Genomic DNA, 16,494 nt, shown 5'->3' on the forward strand with positions numbered 1-16,494 from the left:
ATCTGAAACAATCTATCTAAGCAGCACAGGAATGTAAAGCCCTGTCTCCTGTCCAGCTCCTATAGGAACTGATCCAAAACACTCTTTGTTTTTTCCATTTACTAGAGTGGGATTTGGATCAGATCCAGACAAACTGGCTTTCCTTGCAGAGAAAACCACAATGTGAAGGGTGGGGTATTATTTAAGGAGACTTGGTGATGGATTCTTTTCAAAGGCTTCAGTTAAGATGTGTTTTCAAGTAGCACTACTGCCGGTTAAAAAAAAAAAAAAAGTTGATGGACACATCTTGTTTTTAGCATTTTTATTCAAGAATGTAAGAAGAAAAAATGTTTGTTTGTTTGTTTTTAACAGTAAGCCCTCCTCCTATGAACCTGGACTATTTAGTCAGACAGGAAGCTCTTGCAAGTCCTAGAAGCATACTCTGTCATGGGATAATCCTACTTCATCCAACATTTCCCTTCGCGTGCTAACTGGTCACTTGGCACCATTTGTTTTGTTGCGTTTTTTGTTTTTTGGCATTTTTATTTTTCTTTGGTGGCAGGGTAGCATACAAAGACTACTAAAGCAAGCAGAAACTAGGCCATTACTGGTAGTCAGCTTCCATGCTGTCTTCTCCTGACAGCATGCTGGGACTGGCAAGAAGAAAAGGAAGTGAAGACAGGACTGCAACTGTTCATAAATTCTGTCTAAACAGGCTCCATCCAGTACCATGTCATTTTAGGTTTGGTGTTGTATTGCAATTGGCAGTATTTTGCAACTGTTCCCAGTGATGCTTCTTTGATGCAGTAGAACATAGCTACATCCCATGACATTAACCTTTATATAGACCAGATAAAAATTGATCTTTCTTGCTGTCTACTCTGCCATAACTGTTTTGTCCAAGGACCCTTTTACCAACAAAAGTTTCCTGCAAATGGGATGGATGCAGCATAAATTTAGAGCTCCTGAAGAACAGATTTTCTCTATAGTAGAGCAGGGGCCAGTTTTGCTTTTTTTTTATCACTTAAGGAGAAGCTAAAAATGCCCCTCTCAAACGTTTTCTGCAGGAAATAGAGAAAGACCAAGCTTGTAATTTTGCTCTGTCTCACAGGTTCTGGAGACAGCACAGATCTCAAATGCAGCAGGGCACAGCCCCAGGGGAACGACGTAGAAGCAGGAAAGCTCCTCTTTGTCATGAGGAAGGTGGAAAAAATCCTGATAATCAGGGTTGACATCAAGATACAGGGAAGGAATCTACAAAGACGCAGTTTTTAAGACACACAACAGTTAACGCAAAAATATCATTACCAGCAATAGGAACGGAAAAAATCTATCTTTTGAGCTCCAGAGTTTAATAAAGTCTGGATAATGACAATGTTCCTCTTCACTGAATTCCAGGGACATTTAGACATATAAGCTCTTTAAAAATCTCAGCCTATGTTATTCATCATTTATCTCAGTAAATGTCAATAGGGCTTTAAGTCCTTTGATAAGTTAAATGCCACTGGGCAAGCCTGTACCATCAGGCCATGCTTCTGTTATTCAATTCATTTAGCTGCTCAAATAGACAAATGGCATCAGCCCAGCAGTTAATCATTTCTTCACGCTCTTGTGTTTTCCTTAGGGCAAGAGACAGTTCAGCCTTCATATTGATTTGGCTCAGTACTTTTTCTCACTGCTCTGCCACATCACAGCTAATTATGCAGCCAACTTTAATAATGTGAAGTGCTGGGGACTAAGCTGCTTACATCAACTTGTACTCCAAACCTGACCACACTGTAAATTCAAATGCAGTCTCAGAACTAAGTGGATGACACTTTAACTGATCAAGAAAACCATCTTCAGAGCCAGAATAAGTTTTCCATTTTGCTGATTGAGAATCAGAACAAGATCTCTTTGTGAATTTGCATGTAGGCAACACAAAGATATTCCACAGACTTAGAAGTTCTTCATGGAAGAAACAGTTTTTCCCAGCTACTACTGCCACCCAGTGAAACTGCACGGTTACTGTAAAGTGTAATTGTTTCCAGAAACCCTAAAAATCCATGTCAAATGTTCGACTGTCCTGACAAAACACACGTTTTTGTTCTGCTGTTCTGAAACTAAAAAAAAAATATATATTTTCAGTCTTCAAAAAAACACATTCAGACAATTTAGGGCATGCACAGATAAAAATGGTTTAACCAAATTTAATTTGGACAACAGAGAATTAATTCATTAATTCCTAACGTTATTGTATGTCTGCTTGTATATATACATGCACACACAAAAAAGAATTATTTCATACATATTCATGCATACCTAATAGTCAACTTTCGCCCCTTTTTGCAATTACAGTCATGTTGTGACATACATGCAGTTAGGAGTCATTTTTAAATGATAAGAACTAGACTGTAAGTATCTTATACACCTCATGTTACTTCTTTTAGGACGAAAACCACTGGTTTCATCTTGTCTCCACGCAACAGTTTTCTACAGTAGTGAGAATAAATCTTTCACAATCTAGTGCTACAAACAAACAAGCAACAAAACCCTCCTAACATCACAATTATTGTGATCTGTGCAAAAAGCACAGTATGTGTTCTGAAGTTTTTAACAGGCTGCAAATTTAAAAGCTGCAGCAACAAGGAATCACAAAGTGATTCACAGTTGTTTTCATAAGGAGCCCGCTATGTGATCACTCGGAGGCTTTGTCATATTTAGACTATTCATTGCAGACTGTGGGTAAAATCTCTCTTGAATAAGCAGCGTTTTTATTCGTCATGTAAGGCCTATTCTGTACTCTCAAAAGCTACCAGACCATAGTGCATTTCATCAGATTAAATATAAAAACGTGATTTATACACAACTTTCCTTTTTCCTTCTTTTTACAACTAGCCAGAGGCTTCAGGATGAGTAAAACTGAGTTCTTCCTTAGGAGACTTCTAATGAATTGGTTTTCTCTGCAATTAGGATTATCATATTTTAGTCTCAATCCTTCTCTCTGTTGCAAATACAGCAGTGGTATTACAGCTTTATATAGTAGTAAGATATACTTCTCAGCAGCTCCCTCAAAACAGCTCATCATTGATGTCTTTAATATTCACTTTCATAAAATTAATTATATTGAATTAGTTCCTTATTAATGTACATGTTCCACAGGAATTACATTGCAATTTTCACCTGATTAATGTCAACCTGTTAGAAGGTGTTTCTGGAAGGCATTATTAATGGCAGTGGTAGTGATTAAACTAAAATGAGGGTTAAATTAGGAAGCACATTAATTACTAACTAGCCATTATCTAGAGAAAAGCCATTAAAAATGCTAGAATATGTAGAGCTGGGACTCAATAGCTAGGACAAAGCACTTTTTTTGCTGTTGACATTTTCCCACTTGTTTATGCCTAAGACGCTAATGGCTGCTAGTACCTCTGATGATAATACGTCTCTATTTCTGTCAGTTAATATTTTCACATATGCCCTCTATTCTGCTATTATATGGTGAGAGCTGGTGTCCAGTCTACTCGATATCCACTGTGTCCACATCCAGCAACTCATCTTGTCATCACATAAAACAGCTACAAACAATGCTTTAACCATATGCCTATCGGAGAACACATTTGTATGTCAATTCTTGAAGAGTTCCTGAAAGCTATGCGCATGACAAAAAAAAGTAGAGAAGAGCTCAGCTGTTGCACAGAAGCAAGCAGAAATAACCATGTAATTGCAGAAAATAAACAATTAGGAATGAAATACTAGCAACAACTATGCCAGTATGTAGCTAAATCAGTAGGGAGAAGCCAGAAACAGTTTTAGAATTCTCACATTTCATAATCTAATATGTAATTTCATAGTGTACCATGAAACACATATAGCTAAACTTCACCTGCATACAAATGGGAGCTGGAATCAAGAAATAGAGCCTAGATTTCCTGCATCTCACCTACTAGTGATCTACCTACTAGCTCCGACACTAACAGAGTGGAAGTATAATTAAATCAGTTCTTACCTGTGCAAAGCGTTCAGCATTTCTGTTCACTGTGAACTGGTAAGTTGTGTTTGGAAACTGAATGCTGACAGGGAGGATGGAGACATTGAAATGAAGCATCACCGATCTTTCCGGGCCATGAAATTCTGTGTCGTTCACCAAAACATCCAACTGGAAGGAACGATGCTCTGTGACTGAAATACTTTTATTCAGCACCAGTTCTACAAAAGATAAGATTAGTCTATTATAAACCAACATTATCTGAGAATGTATTTTTTGATACTGTACTCCCCCCCAAGTTATAAATATCAAAGTTACTCCTAATAGGAAACGAAAGGAAATTAAAAAAAAGAAAATGCAGTCCCATGGATTTATGCTCTGTGCTATACAAGATGTTTGAAGAGCTACTGAAAAGGTGATCTTCCATGCTAATGACCATGTTGAGAACCCAACCGTGGCTTAATCAAAACCTCTCACCTGTCTGTACAATGAACATCATCCCATATAATCCCTATCCCAGAAATACACCATTTTTTCAGCACATGCTTAAAGCTCAGTGTTTTGCTTAATTTGAAATTTATCAGCTTTCTTTGGGTAAAATTTACAAAATGCTTGAAAAAGTTAAATAGTAACTGTCAATCATTAACAAACAACTTCTTTATTTGAAGAAAGAGACCTTACTGTACTCGTGTTGAGTTCCCCTCACTTGGCTGCCATTTGGGCTGAAGTGGATTTCATCAAAAATGTGCTCTACCCGAAATGTTTCATTTATCCACGGATCATCAGTAATGATGGTTCCTGTGTATTTCTTTCTGCTGCTTTCAAGAGGATAAATAGGTGTGGTGTCTGCATCACATACAGTTAGTGTTGCAAGGACAGTTCCCTGGAAGGAAATCATAAATGACATTGCTGACTGACCTTGAAGCTTTCTTCCCTTGACATGTGTTTGGGAGATTAAAATATTGGTCATATAAAAATTTTCAACTTTCACTTAGGCCCACTTTTATTCAAATTAATTTTAAATTCAGGATACCAATATTTCACACTTGTTTGGTTTTGTTTGTTTTTGTTTTTCTCCAGAAAATATGTAGGAGCATTTTATTAAGGCAGGTTAGTGTTCAAAGTCACGTTCAGGGCCCAGGAAGGGAGAGTGTATCTGGCCTTAATATTATTGTCACAGCAATCTTCACTTAAGTAAGTTTGAAGTTTGACACTTGGATAAATTAGTGAGGAGCCACATGAAAACCTCAAACTGGACTGTCCCCAGTTGTGCAGCTAGAGTACGCAATCACTTTTTTTTTTAAATATATATTTACATATACAACATACTAAAATATTTATAGATTCATAACATATTATATATTTAACATATATTAATTTTTATATTTTATATATGTGTGTGTGTGTGTATATATATATATATTTATATACACACACACAGTACATCATTATATTGTAATCTAATCCAAATACAATCCTAAACTTTTAAGGCAGTGAGTGCACATGCACAGCTCTTTAATTGTATTTTTGAATGTACTATATTACAAATATATTTAATCAGTGTTATTCTACAAAACTACTAAATAAGCAGGTAAGTAACACATGTACTTAAATGACAAGGAAATTCATTCACTCAGGTCAAGCTTCACTTGAAATGACAGAAGTGGCCCGAATTCTCTGTCTTCTGCTTAGCTTACTAGATTGCCATTTTCTACCCGGACACTGAATGCACGCAGCCTTTAAAATTCTTTATTAGTAATGCTGTTATTTCAAGCTCATTTAGTTGCTAGAAAAGATTGACAGTTTCCAAATATAATGGTTGTCTTTCTACTACAAACTCACAGTGAAACTCACCACATTCTGAACACTTTGCAGGCACATAATTTCAAAGATAATATTTCAATTTATAACACAGCTTTATGAGACCTTCCCCTTTTTCATCCAGAGCTAAGTGAAACAAATACAGAATTCTTCCAAAAACGTGAAAAGGAAATGCGTTATGTCCAGGCAAACATAGTGTGTTGTCAACGCTTGTTGTAGTCTGGAGGTGGCAGCAAACTCCCCAAATTACTCTTTTCCCTTCCAGACACAAACATGAGCAAAACATACTTTGAAGGGAAATTTGACTGCAAAAAAAATAAGGTTGCTGTTCTGAAACAGAAGTCCTGTCATGACAGATGCATCATTTAGGCCCATAAAGAAGTGCCTTATCTATATCACTGATGTATTAAGTTTTCCGACTGGAAGAGCCAAAAGCCCGCTTGTACTCTTCTCTCTTGAAGCAATGTGTGTACATGTACAGGGGCACACACAAAGACATTCAGGGATTCAGTCCATTTGAAAGATCACCTTGGCACAGTAAAAGAGAATTGGGAGGAGACCATTAAAGTAAGATCCTGGCGCTCTCCTTTAACAGCCTAAAACTGGAAATGTTATCACATTTGCAAGTGCAAAGTTTGTCTGCAGGGACAGAATCAACACTGCAGAAGATGAGCACCTCTCCTCACTTTCTGACACTGGTACGGCATCCTAATAACGGTTCTGAATGTGTTTCTTATATCTTGTAAGGATTCTCACATGCACCTGTTCTAACAACACTCAATTTCAGCCGCTTGGTGGAAACAACCCTATAACAAATACAGGGTAGAGCACTATATGGAAAGATACAATAACCCCGACCACAGTCTTGGCAATGGCCCGTCCTGACCTCACAAATTGCTCATGTTTGTTTACATTGTTCTTTCCTGACCCAAATTGTTGTTATTTTGGGGTCTGAATAAGATATAACAAGAGAGGTGTGGAAGAATTCTTCAGAATCACCATTTTACAATCACGGCTCTGAAGAGCATGGTGTGACCATGTGCTTGATGCCAATAACCGCGCCTACAACCCCTGTGCTCCTTCTTCAGAGACCAGATCAAGGAGAGTATTACCTCTTTTCTGTTGAACTCCACGACAGCATCTGCAGTATCAGTGCCATTAGGAAGGAAGGGAGGAGAGTCATCTTCATCTAACACATTTACCAGGAAAGGCACCTCAACCTGCATTTCCCTGAAGCCCTCTCTCACAGTACATTTGGCAATCAGCTCGTATCTCTCTCTCTCTTCTCGGTCTAGGCGCTGTGTGACGCTCACGCCGGTGGTGTTCTCATTGTATCGAAAGGGCATACCTTCAGCTGAAAAACATAGCCACAGTATAAACGGGGACAATCACTTCCCATTATAGGACTCTGCTTTCTTCTGTAACATTCTTTTACATTCCAGTAATCTACTTGGACATTTTGACTGCATGATAAAAGGCAGAGTCAGAAGTGAAACAGAAGAAAGTTGTGGGGCTATATTAGGGTAGACAGAAAACATGGAAGATCTTACACTCTAGAAGAAGCACAATTTAAAGCTCAGCATATTCCAGATCTGCTCTTGCCAGGTGAAAACTACTAAAACCCATCCTTTCCTTAGGGAAGGAAACGGTCCTCCTTCCCATCCTTTCTGTATAATTCAAAGGCAAAATGCTTAGGCTCAGATCACATTTGCAAGGGAATTTCCTTTAGAGAATCAGTCTAGCAGATCTACTACAAGAGAGATCTTAACAGTGCAGCTGTTTTCCTTTATTGCTGGGACCCGAAAGATTCAGTTCCAGTTTTACCTGCCAGCAGTTTGTAGGAAATGCTGAGATTCTGACACAGATGATGAACTGAGGGTAACTGGAGCTGATGAAATGTGCCAGGTGGTTTATTTTCCTTGATGTGAAAGGAGAGATCCATTTCCGTGAAGCAAAGCTGCCTTGCTGTCAGTGAACTGCAAGCTGGTGCAGTAGCATTGATCAAGGAGAGGACAACTGTCGTACGAGTAGCAGAGTCACATTCCTTCTCTTGGAAAGGGTGGGATGAAAGGAAGACATACAGCATCACTTTTGATAATGTCATCCAGTTTCCTACAGCTTCAGAAAAAACACACCAGAAGAAATATTTTATGGACGACAAGCTATTTCTTTTACACCTTCTAATGTTCTAGCCCATTATTCCACAAACAACCACATAGTTCTATTATGTAACAGAAAAATTCTTGGATATATAATCTGCTGGTTCAATGACCTTAAATTTTAATCCTAATAACTCTAGAAGGCCAAAAACCTATAGGTGTTACTACCCGTTTTATTATATAGAACATCACTGAATGGTGTCAATGGTTCTGCCTGTAAGACACTGACATACAGTAAGCCACTACTAGTGATCAGCTTTATGATAGGACTGTTTTCAAAGGGACTAGAGTAGAGCGGGGTTGCAGTAGGGAAAAAGAGTGTGCAAAATGGTAACAAATATTGAGGACAGACGCACAACTACTAACTGTCATTTAAATAACAGTGTTTTGTGAATTTATACCAGTTGAGGATATGGATCAATTTGCTTATGTTTAGTGGACAATCTACTTCATTGTTCTGAAATAGAAAGAGCTGGTCAAAAGATAACTGACATTAAAATCAACCCATGACATCTACAAACACAGTTACAAACTGCTATCTGGTATACATGAACACCAAGTACCAAAAATGCAGTGAAAATGGGTAAGATAACAAGCAATAAGCATTAAAAAAATAAAACAGTAAGTGCCTGAAGTTGAACATTTAAACATCAAGGGACCCAAATCAAAGGGCAGTGTTGATATATGGCCCTTAAACTCGACAGTTACTACAGACTTTCCAACAGCAGAATTTCTGCAAGTGATCACAGCAGTTGGCCATTAGCTCCTTACCCATTTCCTCCTCCACCATCTAATGATATCTAATTTCCTCATAGATCAAAATCACCAAAACCAATTTACTGCTAGAACATAAAAGAAAGGGAAAAACCTAGGGTAACTCATTTCTATAGTTCAACAATAAGCTTCTTTAACTAAACCAGATCTCAAGAGAAAGAGAGCTACACATAACTACTTCTTCCAAGAACTATTTGGTGTTACGTGCAAATTAACTCTGTGAATCCAAGTTACAAGACTTTGAGGGCTGTTTATATGAGAGTTAGAAGTAAACTAACTGCATTGGTTTGGACACTAAGCACTCAACACTGACAAAGTGGAATTGGCTCAGTTTGCACCAGTAGTTGAACAAATTGCAAATCTCAGTGTAAAGCTGGAACTTATTGCAGCTGTGAAATGCAGGAAAGTGATTTGATGTAGTCCAACATTCCTGCTGTACTGGAGCCTGCAGTGAAAGCAACTGGATCCGTCTCAGGTTAGCATTTGATTTAGTATGCATCTTGTTGCATTTGCTGTGGGTTTTGTTGGTTCTGGTTCCCCATTTTTAAAAGGTATGTGTTTTTTTCCTCAAATTCAGTGGTCATAGGCTGATTGATAAATCTCATGATCCAAACAAACTTTCCTTTAACAACAGATACTTCAACAAGGAAAGATAGTCTTGTACTTACACAACATGTTAAAGTCTTCTCTATCTATGCTCCTGCTGAGGTAGAGAAGTCCTGTTTTTTCTCTAATTTGAAACCAATGATTTTCATGGGATCTTGCTCGAGAAATGACAAGATTCTGGCACAGATGAAAGTGAGCCGCTTCTCCGTGTGAATCCCTCAAGGCATGGATGCGCAGGAGCGGTGTACCTGCTGGCTGATCAATGTAGACGTTCTCTGAGTACTCTTTCCTGGGGAAGTACAAACCAAAGGAAGCTGCAAAGGAAGGAACACAACAGGAGAGTTACTTGAAGTTAAAGTATTTTTGCATTGGCATTTTCTTAAGGGATGCATTTCCAAAGAATCGAAAGCTTCATTTTCTAAGGATTAAAGCAGCATTAAAAAATATGAGAAAAAGACAGATCCTCATCTGGTGTAAATCAGTCTAGTTTTGCTGCACTCAAGCCAGGGACATAAACTTCAGGTTTTTAGTGGTTACGTTCAAGTTACAAAGTCATCTACTTTTTCAAAGCAAAACTGCCTTGCTGTAAACATGGCCCAGCTTAAGCGGAACACTTAATGAAGCTCTGCTTGCCAGGTTTTACTTAAGTTCATATCTGTAGCTCTCATCTCTTCTTCCATTATCTCACAGATGATATTCAGAGAAGGAAAAAACCTCTGATGAAATCACACATGAAGTAAAAAAAACTGAACACTTTTTCTGCTGAGAGAAAACACAGAAATGCATCAGTGGCTTTCAAACCTTTCCTCGGATTACATAAAACCTTTCTTACATGACAGTCCTTTTCTGGCACCTTTCTAAACAGGCCAGCATGATACTTTCCCCACAGAAAATAGGACTTGTTTAAAGAAAACTAACGTGGAAATTATATAAAAGTACTTAGATATTACCAATAGGAAAGCTCAGAACTGACTTGCCAAGTATACACCTATTGGTAATACAATGAATGTGACTGACAGATTCTTCTTCCATTTTTTTCCTCTGTCACATTATAGACATTTGCATGTAGCAGGACTCAGCTGCCCTTGATGCCTATTTCTTCAGCTGGTATCATTTTACCAGATCACTTTGCAATGGCTTCTCCACCCCTTTCCTATGCCTCCGTTCCGACTGTAAAGCTCGCAAAGCTGATGGCAGTAGAATGGGTGATACGCATTGAGCGAACAGTCATTAAAAATAAGCATTAAAAGCACAGCATAAGCACGCTCTACTGAGGTGTCAGAAACACTAAAAAACCTGACAAAGCTCTGGATTGTGTAATGGTCATCAAACAGGACTACTCCAAATTCTTTAAAAAAAAAAAAGAGCTCTGTTATGTTAAAAATAAGTAAGGTTGAGGTGAGATTTTTGGAAATATAAGAGACAGGCTAACAACTGTATCCACTGCAGCTGGCTGAAAGAGGGCTAGTATCTTCTTTGGTTGCACAGGCAGACCAATGATGGAATTAATCTCAAAGATTTCCCACCTGTATCTTCTGTACACAGTGATACTCATCTGCACTGAAATACTGGACCTGTCACCCTTGTCCTTCATCTGCGCTGACAGCCTGTACTTGCTCTCATACAACAGAACACTTGCACTTTGCAGAATTTTGCAGCATCTAACGTGATTTGATAAGGAGTAAGGCATATGAAAGGCTCACACATCTGCTGAACAAATGAAAATAATAACAATCTCCATATGGTACAAATACAAGACTATCTTAGCTAAAAATCAAGCCAGATACAAATGGAAATAATGGTAACACAGCAGTAAAATTGCGAGTATAAAGCCAAAACATCTTCAAAACACCATCAGGCTGTAGCACTTACTTATATTATTATTATCACACCCATATAGTATTCTACTGAATGAAAAGGACCACAAACAAACTGCAAATGAGAGGCATCTAATTTCATTTGGAAACACCACAGAAACCACTCTACCTTGCAATGCTTCTTGACATCAGTATGCCTGGATGCAATTACCTCCATGTGATTTACAGGGCCCCATTCGTCATTCTTCATATACTTTGCAGTATTTGAATAAAGTGGTAAAATGATGCAGTAGATGAATTTGCTCCAAAGTAATTAATTCAAAGAAAAGCCAACAATAATTTTGTGAGAGTTTTAGAAAAGCAGTTTAACCAGTGACTCCTGAAGCCCCCTATCTGGAAGAAAACAATTACTTCTGATTCTGGCCCCATTACCACCTTTTTTTGCAAGTTGGATTCCTGAACATCCTTAATATATTTCAAATCTCTTTCCAGTCTTGCTGTCTCTCTCAGTCTTTTTGGGTGCAGGAAAGGATGGGCAATCTGTACCACTAAAATTCCTAACAAACAGGTTCATTAATGAGAGGGATAAGGTGATACCCAAACAGCAAGCCCAGCCCCAGTCCAAATGAATAGATTTCCTTGAGGTATTTTCTATAAGATCGTGATTCTACAGTTATGAAAATAGGCTTATAAAGAATTAGCAACAAGATGAAGGAATTTTATTTCCTTATTTCTACAACTGAGGTGAACGATTCTAATGTGAGTGAGGAAGGTGTATCAGAAACATCGCGTGGTGCAAGGACTAGCACTGTAGCAGAGGCAGAAAAGCATCTCCAATAAAAGGAATATATAGAGAGTATATATAAGCAGTATTGATCCATAAAGTGTGAAACTATACAAAAAAAAAAAAGGAAAAACAGTTGTAATTACTTCCTCACCTTAAAGGAGCGTGTTAATCTGTACAAGCACACAGATACAGTAATCTTGACTGTCTGTCTATACACTAAATGTAGACTTTACCTGCTATTAAGAGCCTTCACCAAGACGTGTGCACGCAGAGTCCTGCAACCACTGGTGCACATAATAGAGAACAGTTACACTGGAGCAAGCATTTGGATCACACCGAAGCTTTTGAAGTGAATCCCAGAAAAGACCCCACTCGCGTGGCTCTGGCTCTTCTCACAGAACCTTCTCACAGAACAGTCTTGGAGCACCTGAACTTGATTCCTCCAGCCACATTCAGCCACTGGAGCCAGATGAGAGCTGGTCCAATGTAAAAACCTCTGCAACATTGACAGTGTAAGCATCAGGTTGTTGGCACTGCTGACTTTGCTCTTCAAATCTGGGTCTACACTACATGCCAGTGTGTACACAGTCATGTTTAACTTAAAGTACCTTAATAATTATTACAGAATTAAACGTCTAAAACTTTTTATACAAGTACACCTCAGCATCCTGACTGCTTGGCAATTACAAAAAAAAAAAAAAAAGAAAAGTATTTATGCTGCAGACTCCTTGAAATTCTTTGGTGTGTGTTCACATGATCGGTCATCTCCATTCTCAGAAAAACAGGGAAAAAATCCTGTAATATAAAAAATCTGATTTCTCTGTAGGTAACAGAAATGCAAAGTAGTGCTTTGTATTTTGAAAAGAAAGGACTCTGTCATAAAATAATTTAAAATTTGCTTCAGTAATGTAATTAATGTAAAGTAATTAATTTGACTTTTTTCACGAATATAAAAAAACACTTTAAGAAACTTGCTGCCACCTTGCTAAGTAGAAACATGATTTTTTTTTCTCCCTTATTCAAACCTAAAAGCTGAAGAAATGGAATTCTATCAGAAGTGTTAGTTTTTAGTACAGAGCACATTTCTACATTCAGGACAAGACCTTAGGATAGTTTTAAGTGACGCCAGTGGATCTTAAATACTATCATGTTCTACTTTGAGAAAAGGTAATTCAAGTGAAAAGATTTTACAGCAGTGTAGAAACTTAGATGTTTAAGAAAATAAAATAAGGAAGTTACAAATTTGATTTACCATGTCACTGTTATTGTATTCATCCAGCGCTGCTGATCTTGAAATTACTGGGATATTGTAAAGTGGTTTGTGCCACTTTCTAGTTTCATTTCAAGCACTGGAAGAGATGAGAGGTATGCAACAGACCGCCCAGGTCCCAACCACGCTCTGCATATAAATTTTTGGGGAGTGATTTTGCAATAGACTTTTGAAGCTGAAACGTAGCACCCACTTCTCTGAGTGGTGTTCATTCCCTTAAGATCTAGCAAGTTAAAACCAGATTCAATAAACTTGCCATCTGGTAAATACACTACAGGAGGCAGAGGTTCTGATCCTGGCCCCAGTACCTCGTGTCCTGAGAAGAAATCGATTCCGATGAATTTGTGCAAGCTTCCTATGGAAGCCAGATGGAATTTTTATTCAATCTGCCATTTAAACAAAGGTGAATTTAGATGGTTAAGCTCAAAACTGATGGTTAAAGTGCTTTTGCTTAGGAATTAAAAGCAGAGAAACATTTCACATCATAACCTTGAAATACACCATGGGAAGGTTTTGCTGTGTAACATATATGAGTAACATGCTATGTATAGGAGAGAGAGAGAGAGAGAGAGAGAGAGAGAATTATTGGAATATTTCGGCATGTCTGAATATTTTTGCTAACACAATGCTGCATCTGGCCTCTGTTCTGCAATCGGTGCAGAAAACATGGCAATCTCTGATAGATGAGCAATATAACATGATAATAGCATATCAGTAACATACAGATGAGAAAAGTGATCGCGTTTAAGCGGATGTAATGCTGCTGACTAATAGCTCCTACAGGAAATAGATAGAGTTATGACAGCATTTTTGCAGTTCAAGGAGAGAAAGCAGATAAAAATGAGAGTGGAGAAATCTGATTATATATACTTTGAAGCCTTGATGTAAACAGAGCTTTTGAAATAAGGCAATTTTTCATGTAGCTTTTTTTCCCAATCACAAATGATTAGGTCAATAATGTCTTTTTGGAAAAAATTGTGTTTTTTTTTTTTTTTTTGTACAAAATCTGTTGAAGAAAGATTGCATATTTTTAATTTTTTTATGCCTCCCACTGTAGACTTGAGTAGCATAGGTAGACAACTCTTGATAAAAAATATGAACACTGAATATAGCAACGTTATACTATTACCAATCATGAGGAGGAAAAACAATTTTTTAGTCACAAAATGAGGAGGCATGAAGTTTTTTTATTAGTAAATAGAAGACTTCAGTGTGAAAGTCTTCCAAACAATGTTTGCAACCTTATTTAAAGGTAAAACTGCTAACCTTGGATAACATGTTTTGAAGTGAATTATCCCAGTTACAAGCTTTGCTCTGGGAAAGGACATACTTAGGCCACTGAAAAACCATCTCAAGTCCATGTGGATGCTTGTATGTTTTCTACTGAATGAAAACCTTCACAATCTCACAGTGTCTGGTGGATTAACAGACGCTTAGAACACAAGCACTAGTTTGTGTCCTTAAGAAAATATAATGAAAAAAGTAAATCAGCAAAGTGGAAATGGAATGAGGGTTGGTTTTCACTCACCAAGTAACAGACATCTATACAATCTGTGTCTTGACAAAGTTTGCTCAGAGTTCCCCAGCATTTTGGAGGACAACATGACGATTTATTAAGAATGGAACAGACCTCATGCAATCAAAATCCCTCATCAAAAATTGACATGCATGTCAAAGAAAAAAGGCACATTTCAACGTAATGATAGCCCTATCATTGTAATGTATAGGAGATAATGATGTAGATGAACATAGGAGTCTGCTGCTAATAATCCCCCATTTGCTGCACAGCATCAGATTTCAACAAGCAATTACCTGGCAAGGTTAGTTTTGTGTTCCTGAAATAATTACCTTTACTTTTGATGAGTAGCCATTATGTTCCATTACTAGTATTAATATACCCAATGTTTGATACATCAGAGAACGAGAGCAGCAATGCACCGGTATATTTTAAATTAAAGGATTCACCCATTTAACACCATTCCAACCCCTACAGAATTAAGCAGTAAACTCACCCTTATAATCCAAAAAGTCAGTCATTTAGAAAAAAGTACTGTCACTGAATGGAAGGATAGTATGAAACGAAATGGCTGAAAACAACACTACGTGGACTACATACCCTGGGCAAGGTATTCAGGACACTATGTGCCATTTAACAGAGGCTGATCAATCCCACACAAATAAAAATGCTCCCGCCAGCATTTAGATGAATGGCTCTTCAGCCAGAGATGGTTTAACAGAGAGAACAATCTCCACCTTTATGCAGGGAATCGCTCCAACCTTTCCTCTGGTTCAGCAGCAGGGTTTTAAATGAAGAACTCCTCACTGCACTATCCATCACTGCACTGGGACTCATTTAAAACGTAATCACTGGAGAAGAACTATTTCCAATAGACTGGGCGAAACATCACCAGAGGTAACTGCTCAGAGAAAATATTCACCAGGGCAAAACATAACAACGTTTTGTTAATAAATAATAATAATTAATAAAACAAAGCACCCTGAAAAGCTGTTGGAACACATCTGAGAGGGACCAGCCAACAAGGAGCATCTCGGGAGCTCAGCTAACATCTGCAGCTCATGCCAGAACACGAGCTAACAGCTTCCTTTTTTAAGCCAGGGCGAGAGTCTCAGTGCCAGAAACTGAAGCGCGTGTGGAAGAGCTCAGTGCACACACTGCCACTCGCTCACCCATCTCCCCAGAGCCAGAAGGGGACACAGCAACAGTGGGGGGGAACGCAGGCTGCTGCAAACCCTCCACGTGCTTGTGCAGCTAGGTGTCAGGGTGAGCCCCCCGACCCTGCCAGGTGTGCAGCCACCACTCAAAGGAGAGTATTTTGCACAAATACAATTATTAAAGTATTTGCCTGGTATTATACATACAGAGAAGTACAGTCAAATTCTGCCCTTGCTTCACTGAGTTTGGGCTGCAGCGTTACTGCCCTCAGTATAAATCACAGCACATTCGAGAGTCACCAAAACAATGACAAATGGGATAACTGACAAACACCTAATTAACTAGCAAGCAATTAATGCAGCTCAGCAGCATGACGTTATTTATTTTTAGGTATGTTATTTTAAGCTGATCATTACAGAAATTTTAACAGATGTGATGTGAACCAGTGAACACAGGAAACTGTTCTAAAGTGAAAATGAAATGAATTCCTGCTTTGTAAAGCTGCTCTTCCAGATCCTAGGTTAGAGGGGACTGGGTAAGGATTGCTGTAATGCTTCATGCACAATATTCTGAAAATATATTCAAATTTTACAGAGCTGTGTAATTGCTGTTTCACCTGTTGTGTGCATTTATTTGTAGC

General features: G+C 38.2%; 1 protein-coding gene across 1 annotated transcript in view; it reads right to left on the reverse strand.

Moving 5' to 3' along the window:
* The window catches only part of RET (ret proto-oncogene), an 83,106-nt gene that overhangs the window by 29,513 nt on the left and 37,099 nt on the right, over positions 1 to 16,494 (reverse strand). The window contains exons 2-6 of the mRNA XM_035542914.2: positions 9,369 to 9,620; positions 7,592 to 7,885; positions 6,880 to 7,121; positions 4,628 to 4,829; positions 3,968 to 4,167 (exon numbers count right to left, since the gene is read on the reverse strand). Coding sequence (XP_035398807.1) covers positions 3,968 to 4,167; positions 4,628 to 4,829; positions 6,880 to 7,121; positions 7,592 to 7,885; positions 9,369 to 9,620 — 1,190 coding nt within the window. The remainder of the gene's footprint in view (positions 1 to 3,967; positions 4,168 to 4,627; positions 4,830 to 6,879; positions 7,122 to 7,591; positions 7,886 to 9,368; positions 9,621 to 16,494) is intronic.

The sequence above is a fragment of the Cygnus atratus genome, chromosome 7 (genome assembly GCF_013377495.2).
Source record: "Cygnus atratus isolate AKBS03 ecotype Queensland, Australia chromosome 7, CAtr_DNAZoo_HiC_assembly, whole genome shotgun sequence".
Lineage (NCBI taxonomy): Eukaryota > Metazoa > Chordata > Aves > Anseriformes > Anatidae > Cygnus > Cygnus atratus.